Source organism: Vicia villosa, unplaced genomic scaffold (genome assembly GCF_029867415.1).
Source record: "Vicia villosa cultivar HV-30 ecotype Madison, WI unplaced genomic scaffold, Vvil1.0 ctg.000910F_1_1, whole genome shotgun sequence".
In the NCBI taxonomy this organism is placed as follows: Eukaryota; Viridiplantae; Streptophyta; class Magnoliopsida; order Fabales; family Fabaceae; genus Vicia; species Vicia villosa.
This window is the reverse complement of record NW_026705408.1, coordinates 542,335-558,678: the sequence shown is the minus strand read 5'-3', so window position 1 is coordinate 558,678 and position 16,344 is coordinate 542,335. Positions and strand designations below refer to the sequence as shown.

At 30.8% G+C, this 16,344-nt stretch overlaps 1 protein-coding gene and 1 non-coding gene across 3 annotated transcripts; one reads left to right on the top strand and one right to left on the bottom strand.

Annotated features, from left to right (window-relative positions):
* Positions 1-2,900: 2,900 nt before the first annotated feature.
* LOC131632110 (uncharacterized) lies at positions 2,901-7,616 on the bottom strand. Of its 2 annotated transcripts, none has more exons than XM_058902884.1 (9): positions 7,297-7,616; positions 7,076-7,201; positions 6,485-6,963; positions 6,281-6,353; positions 4,852-4,932; positions 4,681-4,744; positions 3,651-3,738; positions 3,472-3,556; positions 2,901-3,306 (listed from the first exon to the last, which is right to left on the bottom strand). In XM_058902884.1, exons 2-9 carry the CDS (start codon positions 7,184-7,186, stop codon positions 3,223-3,225), a joined length of 1,065 nt encoding a protein of 354 aa, XP_058758867.1. In that variant the 5' UTR covers positions 7,187-7,201; positions 7,297-7,616; the 3' UTR covers positions 2,901-3,222. The 2 variants fall into 2 exon arrangements, with proteins under 2 accessions (XP_058758867.1, XP_058758868.1); XM_058902885.1 differs by having other exon boundaries at positions 3,657-3,738.
* Positions 7,617-7,698: 82 nt separating this feature from the next.
* TRNAR-ACG (transfer RNA arginine (anticodon ACG)) lies at positions 7,699-7,771 on the top strand. The gene has a single exon. It is a non-coding gene; the product is annotated as a tRNA-Arg (tRNA).
* The last annotated feature ends 8,573 nt before the right edge of the window (positions 7,772-16,344 follow it).

Here is a 16,344-nt window from a genome sequence, read left to right as displayed (position 1 = left end):
ATAGGCTCTTTGATGTATGCTATGATTAGCACTAGACCGGATATTGCTTATGCGGTTGGAAAGTTGAGCAGATTTACTAGTAATCCTAGTAGACATCATTGGCATGCGATAACTAGGGTATTCAAGTACTTAAAGGGTATTATGAATTATGGATTATCATATATGGGATTTCCTTCGGTGTTAGAGGGTTATTCGGATGCTAGTTGGATAAATAATGTTGAAGATTCATCCTCTACAAGTGGATGGGTGTTCTTGCTTGGGGGAGGTGCCATCTCATGGGCTTCCAAGAAGCAAACATGTATAACTAGTTCCACAATGGAATCTGAGTTTGTAGCATTAGCTGCTGCTGGTAAAGAAGCAGAATGGCTAAGGAACTTGGTATATGAGATTCCGATATGGCCTAAACCGATATCACCAATTTTTATCCGTTGTGATAGTAGTGCGACACTGGCTAAAGCGTATAGTCAAATATACAATGGATAGTCTAGACATTTGGGTATTAGACATAGTATGATTAGGGAATTAATCATGAATGGGGTGATATCTATTGAGTTCGTTCGGTCGTAACAAAACTTAGCTGACCACTTGACGAAGGGGTTAGCTAGAGACTTAGTGAAGAAGTCGGTAATTGGGATGGGATTAAAGTCCATTTAAATATATTAACTATGGTATACCCAATTCCCTTCTAATACAACGTTAGAAGCAGAATTCAATGTGGAAAGATCATAATTAAAGATTGGAGCAATTGTGTTTATCTTCCCAAGGTATATGCTCAGACCTGCAAGTGATGGCTAGGTTGAAGTATATCTTCTTAATGGTTCTTTTGAAAAATTGCAAAAGCAGGTGCAAGATTAAAAGGATCACCTATGTGAGCATGAAGTTTTGCCGCTTCAAGAAGCTTGGACTTGGCTTCCTATATGCTTATTAATGGATAAGGACACATGGCTTGTAAAGTGTCAAGTATGAATAGTAGAGTATTGTAAGAAACATATGTGTACTATATCTTCAGATATTCAAATGGATTGACGGGTTCAATCATTGTGACACCCCGAATTTCGAATATTTGGAATGTGTATTTGTACTAAGATGAAAATTCAATCGCAAGACATTTTCGTCTATGCATTTGTTTGATCGTTATACCTGTAAGTAAATCAAGGATTATACTAAAATGGGGGGAGTTTGTTGGTGATTTTAGTATCATCAATGTATTTTGGGAGTAATGTGATTTACTATAGGCCAATGCAATTATGCGTTAAGTTTGAAACGAGTTAGGGTAGTGCACGCTCGTCGAGTCAAACGTGTAACTGAATACGAATAATAGAAACGGGGTCCAAGGGGCAGCGCCCCGTTCGAAAAATTCGTTTGAATAGTTGTACCCTTTTCCCAATAGACATGACCGTTTTTTTTTCGAAAAGGTGTGTCTGTTCGTTTTCTGTTATTGGTCTCCTATATAAGGAGTCATTTGGCCTCGATTTTGGTACACGAAATATACTTCCTCTCTATATTCTGATCTGTTCTCTATTGTCAAAAAACAGATTGCTCTTCGAGAATTATCCCCGCAAAGATTTCGTGAACCCAGACAAGAATAGGGTCGAAATACTTTGTTTGGAAAGTGAACAAACACGTTTCTTCGAAGATATCCAAGATTATCATACCGAATTTCTAACAACAACCACCTTCATTATGGTGTAGCCGCCCATCAGAGATCCTTTATCGCCACCTATCGTACTCCAATATCGTACTCCAACACCACTGCTGACCGCTCCCAACTGACTCAATGGACTGCTACTCTGTAGCTTCGACATCGTTGTAGACTCTACTGGACCGCCGCCCTACAACTTTGGTGTCACTTGTCCTCCTACGTCGAAATTCACCAATCTTAAAAAAATATTTTCTTGTCGCTATATCACTTGAGGTTTCAAGACATACTATTATATTAAGTCAAACTAATGAGATGGCATAGAAGAGAGGAAATCCAATGCATGTTCTTAATTTTTTTTTTATTGGAGGAGCATCAATCTCGTGGTGATAAAAAGGTTGTGAGTCAAGCAATTACAATGATGAATTTAGTTGAAGAACTCAACAATAAAAAGTGTGAATATGTGACTAAGAATTGACAACATTTCTACAATAAATTTGACCTAAAAATCTCGTTGTACACGAGATAAGAGAACGCATGTGAATAAGATTTCAATATTTGAGAGAGCAAGTAAAACAATTACATGGTAAGATGTTGTTGTGATAATTACAAATATGTTAATTATGTTGTTGTTGATTCAAAAGTGTTGTGCATCGAACTGCCAATTTGTATAAATGTGTAGCATTGATTGAATAATAACGAACAATGCTTCAGTGTGCAATTCTATTCATTTTCTTTAATTCTATCAAAATCACACTCTATATTTTCTCTCTTTTCTTGGATCACGTGTGCGATTCAATTGTGTAAGTGCAATTAAAAACAATAGTGTTCTAGTTCCAACAAAATTAATTCTACTAAAAAACAATCAAATATATCAAAGTTAGTTTCACTCTTCTACCGTAAATTGTGACTCCTCCAAAAATAAAGCATAACATACAAATCTGACATTATTGATGCTCATGTTCTGAACTTTATCCACCCTTTAAAACTTTAGATACATATTCAGACAAAAATTTCAGGATTACACTATATTTGAACGGAAAATTCGTGTACTTCCTTGGTGTTTTTAGGGGTCGGAAAAGTTACTATCTCTTTCAATGTTGTCTATATGCTCCTATACAAGGTGTTGGCAAATAGGTTAAGAACTGTCATCTCTAAATGCCATCTTAAATATTTATTTATGAGAGACATGCTAGCAACACTATCTACATCACACATATCTGAATAAACACCCTATTATTTATTGAAATTTAAACGAGTCTAACCAAAAGAAGTGGTTATCCTTCATTTTCCTTTATCTGCTTTAATTATGCAAACACTTAAAATTTACTCCAATTTTTATCCTACACAAAATAGGTCCATTTTATAAAGGGTATGGACTCTGTATGTACAACATACATCCTTGCAAATATTTACAAGCATGTTACATGGTGATGATAAGGTTAGATTCATACAATTTCTGCATCATATTGTCTATCGACTTCGCTTAATAGCAGAAATTGTCAGGCTTGTGACTCAGTGTGATCATTCAGTAAAATGCAAACTGCAAGACTTTGACTAATATCTGATACATACTCATATAATTACCAGCGACAGATCCCAGGTGCCTCTGTTCTGCTCAATTTCACTATTTCCTCATATTTTGAAGGAAATACAAAGCCCCACAACTGCATGGAGGAAAGAGAATTTGATAATTGGTTCCTTAAAGTTTAAGTAGATGTTTTATAGATATGGAGGGAAATGAAATGAGCTGCAAAAAAAAATAATAATAAAAGTGAAAGAAAAAAAGGTTGGAGAGGTGGTGTGACTGAGTGAGGGAGATTTAAGTGTACCTCTACTTCCTTCACTTGAAATTCTGGAGAATGTGCTAAGCAAGGATTGTTGTAAGTTTCAGAGACAGAACTTGATCCGTTCAATCTTGAGTTGATATGTCAAAAAATTGTAACAGAAAAAATCAGGGTCACAGGGTGAAAAAAAAAAAGGATAGCATATACAATTGCAAAGTTCTTACAGATACCCGTCCAAATAAAGGGCAAAATGACCTCCCCCGCCAAAAGCTAGAAAGTCAGTGGTGCAAAGTGTGAAGTAACGGTTTACTCCTGCAATATTGTGGTTATTGAGTTTAGTTAATCAAGAAAAGAGAAACAGCATTGGAGTCCCAAACCAACCCAGATTTTTTCTTTCTACCATCATGTGGATCAAGAGCTAAGTGTAATATGGGAGTTACATGTGTGTAATTTTAACTTTATCATATTTTAAAACTTAATTAACGCCTCATGCCGATGCTGAATCTGATAGAAAATTACTCTGCTAGATGTCAAACAATATTGCATCAACTTTTTGTGGGCAACTACAATAGGAGAATGTCAACTGCTTGAAAAATGAAAACCATACTTCATTTTTTGAATAAAAAATTATATGGACTGAAACAGTCAAAGATGCCAAGAAAGAAATTCATCATTTTTAACAATACATTTAGACAAATTAGTCTCAGGTTAAGATTAAATCTAGCTGTAGCTGACAAAAAATCAGTGCATAAGAGTCGCAAAAGTCAACAGAAAAGTAAAATCAAGCCTTCCTTAATGGAAAATTAGCAATTGATCCTTTGGCAAGATGTGGCACAATCTCATGACTATCCACAAATGTAAGGAGGCTTCTGATTTTTATAACCAAAAAATGAGGGTGACCAGATGGGATTCTAACATATAGCCAGATTCCGAGTAACAAAAGCACTGTGTTTTTTGTAAAATTAAAACATGTTTTGTAGCTTATTTCTAAAATATGCACAACATAACCCGTGGGAATAATTTGTGATCACAACAAATGAACTTTGAATAAATTCTCTCCTTATCCACATAGTTTTGTAAAAGAAAAATTAGAATATTCGTTTAGTGATTTAGTCATTCAACTAATACAAGTTATTGGCAGATAGAACAAATTAATCAATGTTTATTATATTTATATAAAGAAAACACAGTACGATTATGAGAAAAATAGAAAGATAAAGAATAGAATGATAAAACTCAAATAAAAATAGATACCTGTTGGGCGATATACAACGGGACGACCAGAGGTATTTGTGAAAACATATGTACTGTTTGTTCCCTGTACAAAGTTTATGTCAATAATATAAAATATAAGATCACATTAACACTGTCACAAAGTGAAGCAGCTAATACTAATAGTATCATAGTGCAAACATAAAAGCCGACCTGGTATTTTCTCTTGTTGGATGGTCGAAGGGGTGCATCAATCAAGCTACCAAATACTGCTCCTTTCCGGTCTCCAACAACCTAAAAGAGAAAAGCTAACAATAAATTAAGGACCAAATGGCTGAATGTAGAGTGTAGAACCCAGTCTTGCTGATTAAAGGACACAATTATGCATTTATCTTTGCAGATTAAAATTGGACAACCGCTTAAGATTGTTTAATCAGTTAGCTACCACATACAGTCCCCCTTAAACTTGGTGTGCTTCTAATAGTTAGAATTGTCATGCCTTTGTACTGATATACAAAAAAGATATGCCATCAATCAAAAGAGTACCGTAAAAGATGGGATCAATGATAAACTCAGTAGTTCATCCATTCAAAGTCTCTGACGACATGAATATGAAATGGGAAAGAGAAGTGGTTAAACCATTGTAAACCATAATGGTCTACTATTAATAGGTGTCATCAGAATACTCTTTGCATAACAGCAATATGAGGAAATTTTTTAAAATTTATAGCCCAATTCTAAATGGAACAAAATTCTATTTAAGAGATGAAGCTTCCAATGGTGAGAACTTATTGATTCCTTAACCCTTAAGTTCCGTTGCTTATTTTTTTAACCATTGGAGTGTGCTGATGTGGCAACATTGTTGCTTAAATTTAAGAGATGAAGTTTCCTGAAGCAATCTCAAAAGTGGAGAACTTAACATTAAATATTACTCCCTCTGGTCCCATTTATAAGAAAAGATTCTTTTTTCAGATACATTGAATTAACAATGTATCTGGACAATATATTGTCTAGATACATTATTTACTCAATGTATCTGAAAAAAGAATCTTTTCTTATAAATAGGACCAGAGGTAGTATTATTTTTGAACCAATTCAATTGAAAAGTGGTTATTAAATTATAGTACAAATAAAATAATATAAATTAGTGGGTCAAATATATGTTGTTTATTTACAATTAACATTGGAGCAAAAGTAGTTGAAATTGCTTAAATGCAATATGGCAATTTGGACCCACAAAATATGATACAAGCAACCAAAACAATTTCTCCCATTGGAGATGCTTGGTACCCAGACAGAAAACATATGTCGGTATCCACATGTTCAATAAATTTCAATTTGCTTCCACCACCAAACCCAACAGTCCTTTCTTAGCTTCTGGCAAATTCGAATTAACATAAAACTTCACCATGATTGAAATATGCACCTTATGTCAGTTGGTATTTAAACAAGCATTTAAAAAACCACGTTGTAAAATCTAACTCTGATTCATTGTGCAGCTTAATTTATCAATCAACTATCAATTTGTCAACTTAAGTAGGAGGTAGCAAAAAACTATGTGTGACTGTCAACATGCAGAACAGACATAGATAAATCATAAACAGCATAAGTTTATGTGTGCTGGAGGGTGATGAAATCGTACCAGCAAACTCGGTCCAGGCCAAAGCATGCTTCTCCGGTAAAGTGTTGAAAGTGATATCCCATGTTTCCAAGTGCTGCATTAAATGCAAAGAGGCCATAAATTAATATCATTCAAAATATCAAACCAACACGATTTTGCAATTTCAACACACAAATTATAAAAACATAATCTTGTGGCTACCAATAAACCTTCATCCAAAATTACCTGTACATCATTAACCATTTCCTCCCATAAATAAGAGACGGAAGCGAATCATAAACCACATTCCTCAAACTATTTGAAATCAACATCGAAGGTTCCGAAACATCCTGCAAACGATCAACCAAAGGCACACCAGAAACCTCTTTCACCTGCTGAATACATTTCATCTCAACACCACACCCATCACTTTCAAAACCATCCCTCCCACGCTCCTGAATTCGAAATCCACCCATTTTAGCAGCAAAATAAACAGCTTTACCAAGTGATTGTTTACCTCTAGATAACAAACCCTTCTTAACAATCAAATTCTCATTCATTAAGTCATCATTTTCATCCACACTCAAATCATCAATTACACTATTATCTCCAGAATCCGATGACGACGACAAAAACGAATAAAGAAAAGCAGTAAACGATGACGTATCAGGTCCTTCAACCTCTGATTCACTTCCCTTTAACTCACCAGCCTCCTCTTCTTCTTCCTTAACAATAATACAACAATCAAACCATTTTTTAGAAACTATAGAATAAAAATTAAAGCTATAATTTAGGTTAACTGAATTCAACAATAAGAAAAATTTATGGAAAACTTACAGAAAGAGGAAGAGAGGGTTTGTTATGGTCAGAAATTGGGTTGAGAAGAACAGTGGTGAGATCCGAAACAAGATGAACCGCTTTACTCCGCAACGATTGTTTTTTACCCATTTTTTTGTTCGATTCCTATTTTTAGAATTCTTGAAATCAATATTCAATTTCCACCGGATAATTTTTTAAAGTAATAATAGTAATAAAATTTGATTCCTATATTTTCTCACCGTTAAGTTATGATGAGGTTGGTTCACCGTGCGTTTTATAATCGCTTTTTTCCCCGGCAAACGCGATTATCATAATTGAACTTTGCAAAAGGCGAAACAAGTTGCGCCGGAAGGGTTTGAAAAATATTGTAATGATAAAAAGAGATATTGTTGTTGTTGATGATGATTATGCCGGTGTAGAAGTGCTTTCCGGTAGTTGATGATTATGCCGGTGTAGAAGCGCTTTCTGGTTGTTGAGACACAAAACTTGTTCTACTCGCTAACGCTTCATTATCGCTTTTCTGACTCATCCGTCACTCGCCGGCAAAAGCTGCAAAAACAACAGGTCAACTAAAATTGCACCAAACTTACTAATATTATTATAGTATTTTAACTGAAATTTTAAAATCATAAATCAACAAGGACTTCATGGCCCAATGGATAAGGCGCTGGTCTACGGAACCAGAGATTCTGGGTTCGATCCCCAGTGAAGTCGTTTTTGAATTTCCACTTTTATTTTCAGTATATTGATTTTTTGCCCTGTAATTTTCACATTATATTTGTTCTCACATAACTATTTATTTTCATCAATATTCCTACACTAACTATTCTTCTAAATATATTACAAATAATCAGTATTAAAGAAACAATGCATGTTGAGAATGACAATCTTTGATTACTCAAAATTGTTAAAATTATTTCAAAACTACCAATGAAATATTAATATTACGTTGGTGCCATTGGAACTGGAATTAAAATGTTTAAGCAGAATTTTGAATTTGAGTTTTGAAAGTGAAAAAAAGTGGTTGAAATAGGTGACCTCCCTTAAGATGATTGGTTAAATTTTTCAATAGAAATTACTTATTTTGTGAATAAATAAAAATTAGAATAGTGTGAACGTGGTGGTTCTCACCACAGTAGCTTTTGTCTCATACAAGAATATGGTGGCAGGCGAACCGTATGACACCATGAATGATGAATAATCAGATTTAGAGGATGAAGTTCTTGAAGGATTAAAGATTGAAGAAAGGAAATTTGGCGATTATGATTGTCTTGAATTTGTTCTTTCGGACAACAAAACCATGGAAAAAAGAGTTATAGTTAAAATGATGGGAAGAAGAATAGGCTACAAAGCTTTGGAGAATCAGCTAAACCAGTAATGGGCTAAGTGAGGCGTCTTGAATATAGTTGATTTAGGGCAAGAATACTACCTCGTCACGTTCACCAATGAAGAGGATCAGAACCTAGCCCTTATGGAAAGAACTTGGCTCATTTATGATCACTACCTCTCTGTGAGGGAATGAAGCGCTAATTTCTTCCCTAATAGCGATGTTATCGAGCAGCTAGTTGTGTGAGGTGAATATCTGAATTGTCCATCGAGTACTATGACAATCGTGTCCTATCATTTATTGGCAATCAAATTGGGAGAACGATGAAGGTGGACAAGAACACGCTACCAAAGGAGCAAGGGAAGTACGCACGCTTAGGGGTGTGCAAAATATCTGGTTTTGATGTCCAAATCCATAACTAAACCTAAACCACTTTTAAATATCCGGATATAACTGAATAGTTATTAACCGTTTTAGTTATTAATGGTTTGGTTATCCATTCATATAATCCTGATATAATTAAATGGTTATTACCCGGTTAAATTATTTTGGATTCGATTATAATCCGGGTATTATCCAAATCCAAATATTTTAATTCTCAAAATATTAAAAAAAAATTGAAAAAAAATATTTTTCAGAAAAAATAATTTTCAAAACTGGATTTTTTTTAAAAAACCTGTTATATAATCATAACCAAATTTATAACCGGTTTTATAACCAGTTTTGATTAAAATATGGTTATGGTTATAAATCCAAACCATTTAAATGGTTTTAAAATGGTTATGGTTTGGTTTTTGAAAATAACCAACCATGCACACCCCTACGCACGCTTGTGTATCCAGGTTGATTTAACCAAGTCCCTCTTAACCATGTTCTACATCAAAGGAAAATACTATAAAGTTGAGTATGAAGGACTGATGTTACGACCAACTTTAAATTTTAAACTTTTAACTTAAATTACAGAGTCGCCACCTATATTTATTCTATCCTAAGAATAAGGGAAAATATGGGATAAAACCTAATTAAGAGTTTTCCTAGGTAAGTCGAGAAATTAGGATTAAGGGAAGGTGTTAGGCACCCTTAGTCATTCCTTAAGGTTTACAATGTCTCTTTGGATAATGTTTCTAGGGTAAAAGTTTATGGCTTAAGTTATTTAATGAATAGTATGGTAAAGAATAAAATCTTAAACCTACAAAAAAAGATTAAGTTTTAAAAAAAAGTGACTCGTTTCGGTTGACCAAATGCATACGTACCTCCTTATTGGAGGATCAGAGTCAACGTAGTTTGGAATTTTGTTGGTGTTTTTTATGGGATTATATGATTTATTGATTGTTTGATTATTGAGGTGTTTTGGAAAATTACGCAGTTCGTAGTTTACGTAGATTCATAGTTAAAAGAAAACAAAATTAGAATTGGCATATAATCCCTTTTGTTGTGTTTTTATATTTAGATAATTGATTAAGATTTTTATTTGAATTAGGATAATTATATTTTGAGAATTAATTGTGTTTGTTGGACATTTGATTGGTTCGACATATAGAGTCGACCAATTCGAAGACGGGATAAAATAGATTTTCACCCACCATTTTATTCATTTTATTCATGAAATTGTTGAAGTTAATTTAATCCACGGAAGAGAATGATTATTTTGAAGTAGCGTGTGCTAAGTCTTTGATCATTCAAACGAATGAAATTTACGTTCACTTGTTTCTAATCCGTGTTGATAAAAATGTTGAATAAATTTGATTGTCCGTTTTGAATAATTCGATTGGTGCGACATTAACAGTCGACCAATTCGAAAATGCGACAAATTTGAAACTCACCCATCGTATTATTTGCGAAAAATTGTATTTTTTGATATATTTCCCTAATTTTAAATGGAATAAGCATATTTTAGTTTTTTTAATGTATTTTAATAAAGTTAATAAGCAAAATTAACTTTGCATTTGAACTAAATAAAATTAATAAAAATCAAAGAGGTATAAAGATAAAGGAAGAGTGTGCTAAATAAAAGTCGTAACGAACTAACATATAAGCCCCAAAGCCCACATCTAATAACCCTAATAATTCAATTCACCAAATAAGTTAATTAACTAAACACATAAAAAAATAAATAAATGAAAACTAAATAAAATCTACCATATAAGAAAACTATATGTTATGAAAATATCTACAATACCCTTTTTTATTAACACCAAAATTTTGAACTTTTGAGGATAATTGTTGTCTTACAATTGTTGTCCCTATTCCATTTAATGCTAATCACTTCTACGTTTTTGGATTGGACTAAAGTAATAGTATGATCTTTGGAAAACTATTTTTTTTTTTTTGCACTCTCTTTGTTCAACCTTTCAAATTCTGTCATGTGCACCACAAATAATGAATGCATGGTCAATGTTCAATGTAGATATTCAAAAACCTCTCTTCCTCTTCCATTCTTCTCTCATCCTTTTTTTCTTTTTCTCTCAATTGATCTGTTTTCTTCTTCCACTTCATCTTCCTTCTTTCCTCTCTTTTTTCCGTCTTCTTTTCTTCCTTTTATTGTCTTCCTTCATCCTCTATTTTTTTACCCATGTTTTTATAAAATCGAGAGTGAGTGATGTTTTGATACACAATCAATGGGTTTTAGGTTGAAGAAGATATGGGTTCGGTTTCAGTTGGAGCAGTAATGGAGAAATAAGGAGATATATGGGATGACTTAACTCTCATCAAAGGGTTTTATGTTGAAGAAGATGTATTGTTTAGATCATGCATTCAAACTAAAGCACTGATTATTGATTTTTTATTTATTCTGCTTAGGTTAATCCATCTGCAATTACGTTGTTGCAATTTATAATCGTTGCGGTTTTTAGTATGTTTGTAATCATTTCAGAATTAGCTTCTATTGCTGGTTTTTCAGCAGATTGTTCCCTCTCAGGCTGTTGGTTTCTCTCAATCTTTTTTGGCCTCTTCATCTTCTGTGTTCTGTAGCGTATGTGCTTCTGTCGGAATATTTCATAAGGTGGAGGTTTACATGATTTTTGTTAGGATGTAACTCAAATGGAAAGAAAGTTGAGGTAGTTCATTTTGAATGTTACCATGATATCAATTTATGCACTCTGTCATGAATCAATTGTTGCAAAAGCTTACGATGTTCAGTGAAAGATTGATTGATTTTATATCTAATCCATTTCTTTGTGTTTGAATGTTTATTTGCAGAATGTAAATTCTCAAAAAACAACTTTAGAAGTGGTTGGATTAATATGCCACCCACTGATTTTAGTCAGGGTCAAATTCTTTGTTATTTCATTGCTTTCTGATTTTGTATAACCTCGATGAATTGTTCCTAATCATTGTCTATGTTGGTTATTGAGTTGTTCTGTTTCTAGGTGTAATTAGTATGGGATCAGTTGAAGATGTAGTTTTAGAACGTGCTAAACAAAAGATGCGAATTGATGCCAAAGTCATCCAGCAGGCCTTTTCAACACAGCATCAACAGGTTTGTTCTCATGATTTTGCTATGACCAGGAAATATCTATAAGTTTTCTATTTTTAGGTGGTGAAGGAAAGTTTTTCTTTGTGAAACTTTTTTGTTGGGCGAACATTCGAGTGATGTTTGAATAATACGATTGTATAATTATAGTTTATAAAATTTTGTAGTAATAATACATGCGTTGTATGCCAACAAAGTCAAGACTGTAATAATAATGCTTATTATCGTCTTCTTGCGAATGAGATCATTGACCGTCATTGCTTTAATACATTTTTAATCTATTGATCGTCGATACTTTTTGTACATATAAGACAATTTCAAACATTTGATATATCTATATAATATTACCTCTATCGATTATCTATAAGCGCCTTTGGTAAGCTGGTTGATGATATCATTCGGACTGAAGAGGGGCCGTAAGATTTTTGATCGAAAATTCAGTGCTTTTAATTTTTCCTTTCACCTTACTTTCAATCCAACATCAGAGTGAGTTTCACATATTCTACCTCTTCAGTTGAACATTTTCAGCCAAATTATTGATACATATTAAGATTTCATTTTAATTTGAGTTATCCTTTGGACAGTGTTTCAATCCAAGCATTACTTGTAGGGTGTCTTCAAAATAAACCAAACTTCACATCACACAAATGATGTTGTATTCTGATAGAATACTCATGTTACAGAACTCTTAACTCAGCCTAACCATAGTCAGTTTTATATTTTTGAGAAATAATAGTAGTTATAATTCATAGATTGTACTCCCGTAATAGCTATATGATAATTGCATGTATCAGAGTAGAGGTATGAACCACCTTTTAATTTGGCTTCTGTGTCCGTTCCGTGTATATCTCTACCGAATTGGAAATCGCCTGCTACTGGTTTTGACTTCGAACAGGTATTTGGTATTTCTGCGTAATTGGATCTGAATTTGGAGTTGATGTACAAAGCTTAGGGCAAGAGGATTTATAGTTGAGCTAAGGCGGAAATTCTGTTTTCCAGGGATTTAAGCGCTGTGCGAGTTCAATTAGGTTATGTTGCTGGCTGATTTTTTCTGAGTGTTATGTGTTTCGCCCGCATATCATCTCAATTTTTTGCGTCTGTGTGGTCAGGCTGCATTTGTTGATCGGTTTAAAAATTCAGAAATCAACTAGGGTGGGTGGTTGGTTCAAGTCTTGCTAATAACTAATAAGAAGGTCTTTCTGCTAAGAAGTCTTTTTTAACTAATCAGTTAGAATGATCATTTTTAAAGAGGATTGTCTGAAATTGATGTGTTTGAGTTTTGTCAATGTATTGAGGTTGAAAGTTTGGTGCAATTTGAGTTTAAACTTTGAACCACTTTGTATTTTGTATTTATTGTGATATAAGTAAATGATAGAGAATTAAATTTTTACAACATTTTGAGTAAACATTTAAATAGATGTTGAGATTCTACTATAGGTTATAATGTGCTTTGTGAATGGTCACTTGTCTGGCTGGCTGTTCATTTGGAATTGGAAGTTGTTATAGGTTAATGCTTATTTAATTATTTTTTCCAAAAAAATATCAATTTTAATATTCTAATTTCTATAGGGTTAAGTAGATTGAATTAGACATTAAAATAATAAATTAAATATTTATCACTAATAAATGTTAAAAAAAAACTAACTATTTGTTGTTACTTACAAAAATATGAGAGAATTTGTTAACTATGAATAATTAAATACATGTGAAATATTTGTGTTCATAAATATATTTAAATATGAGACACATACTTATTTCTATTAAATAAATAAATATAAAATAATTTGACATATATTTATTGTGCTATTAACAATAATTAATCCCACCTATCTATACTATGCCAAACTACTCTTTCTCTTACAAATATGATTCCCTTTTTTATATTTTTATTAATAATATTTCAAATTAATTTGTTATCTTATTTATATGTTTGTAAACATTAATTAATTCATAATCATTATAAAACTTTGTTTTCCATTAAAGGCAAAATTCTATTAAGTTTACAATAAATAATTGTATTCAAGATAGTATTTTTTTTATAAATATTCAAGATAGTATTAAATTTGTAGATTAATTTAATTTTTGTTTTAATTTAATTATAAGAAAATGTATATGCTATTTTTTAAACAACAAAATATATTTACAATAAAATAAAATAGACGCTATAGATTAAAAAATATAATTAAAAAAGAATTATAAAGATATTACAGTCTTATATAAATGCATCCTATCAAATATAAAGAAACTATTTAAAATTAGAACCTGTTTTTTCAACTTCCAAAGTATTTTAATATTTATGTTAATCAACAATAATATTAATTTATTAAATTAATTTTTATGATACTATTTTTTAATTGATGACAATACTAAATTATATGGACAATAATTATAAAATTTATTTTAATAGTTAATAATGGATGATAATATAATATATTTTCATTATTTTTCTTTCTACCGTTATAAACTTTTGATTCTAATATTTTAGGGTAGCTAATAAATGTCAATTAATTTGATTAATTTCATAAGAATTCAATTTTTTTAATAGTCATTATCATAATAATTAATCTAATGATTTTAGTAGAAAATAATTTTAAGGCTAATAATTTTTGGAGAATTGACTTAGAAAAATTCTTATTTAAGTAAACAATTTTATGACTAATAATTTTTAATAAATAGTTTTCAAAATTCTTGGTTTTAAAAATAAAATAATATATAAAAAGTTCTTGCTTTTAAAATTTCAGAAAAAAAAAGTTCTTGCTTTTAAAATGAAATTATTGCTTTTTTGGAGTTAGATTTAGTGTATAAAAGGTAATTTTTTTAATTTAAATTTATGATTTAATAATATTATATGATAGAATTAAAATATATGTTTAATCTTTAAACATGTGCGTAAAGAAATATCTTTAATCAAAATACAATAAAATTAATTAATAAAAAAAATCAATATCATTGATTTAAAAAGACGAAAAATATATATGTCAGTTATAAGTTGTTGATTAATACAAATATTTTCATAACAATAATTATATTTAAAAAATTATTAAAATATAATAATTGGTATTAAATTTTAAACTTATGATATAATATTTGTATTATTTTATTAAATTTGTATTATACGATCATTATTACAATAATAATAACATTTTTTTGGGACAATTAGTAAAAAAAAAAGTAGATATACTTAAAATAATCTAGGAATTCAAACATGGGAAAACATATATTGTTTTTTAGTTATTTTTATTAATAATATTTTATTTTAAAATTATTGTTAATTTAAAATACAATATTTTTTTAAGAAAATATATGAAAAAGTAAGTTATATATTATTGATGTATTAGTTTACTAATATATGTTGTTAATATTAATAAGAGAAATATATGTCTCTTATAAATTTATTTAAAGGTGAATTCTTATTTACTCAACTTAAGGTTACACTTAGTGTAAAATGTCTTGAAAACAACAAACAAATGTACTATTTAATAAATAATTAAATATATAAAAGTTAAATGGTGTTATGTGATTGGCTGAAGGTACACTACACATGTTTTTGTGATGGATAGAGAAGTTATCCCCTTATTTAAAATACTAAATTAATGAGTGAATTTTAATAATTTTTATTTATAAATGGAAACAAGTTTTTTATTGATCAAAATATTTTTATAAATAATGTCGAAACAAAAATAATATTTACATGTAGCAAAATATACAATTAGTCCAAATATTTTTATATATAGAAAATTATATTTGTGATCCTAATATAAACAAAAATATAACTTTTAAAAAAATAATAATAAACCCTTTTGTTTAAGCGATTTTTTCTTTCTTTTCATTTTTGTTATATTTTAGAAACAAATGTGTGTAACACAACACTACACGTACGAATCCACAGTTTATTATATATTTTTTGTATAGTTAAAGAAAATATAAATAAAAATATTTTAAATATTGTATAAATCCAAACACGGGGCAAAATGTATTTATTTATGTTATTTATTGATCAAAATGTATTTATTGATATAATTAAAGAGGTTAAAGGTAGTGCAGCATAAAAAAGTTTTACATTGTCATCCAATAAAAACAAATCGTTTTGTTATGTCATATAAACTTTTTAAAAATTACAGTCTGATTTATCCTGATTCATGGTTGTGATTGGTTGACACTGTAAAAATTTTTTACACTGTCAGTGCATCACTCATTTTTCATAATTAAAACAATATTTACAAATACTATGTTAGTAGTTGCTATTTACCTACGGATTTGACAATACCGGCGAATTTACCTACGGATTTACTCGCGGATTTACCTATGAATTTAAAAATACCTACGAATTTGACAATACCTGCGGATTTACCTACGGATTTAAAAATACCTGCGGATTGGATTTGACAATACCTGCGAATTTACCAACGGATTTACTTGCGGATTTACCTACGGATTTAAAATTTCCTGCAGATTTACCTTTAAAAATACCTGCGGATTTACCTGCGA

What these genes read in the sequence shown, in the direction of transcription:
- LOC131632110 (XM_058902884.1), bottom strand. Translation starts at nt 7,186, where the DNA reads ATGGGTAAAAAACAATCGTTGCGGAGTAAAGCGGTTCATCTTGTTTCG. An exon ending in AACCCTCTCTTCCTCTTTCT is followed by an intron (nt 6,964 to 7,075) that starts GTAAGTTTTCCA and finishes ATTATTGTTAAG; the next exon opens with GAAGAAGAAGAGGAGGCTGG. An exon ending in AAATGGTTAATGATGTACAG is followed by an intron (nt 6,354 to 6,484) that starts GTAATTTTGGAT and finishes CATTTAATGCAG; the next exon opens with CACTTGGAAACATGGGATAT.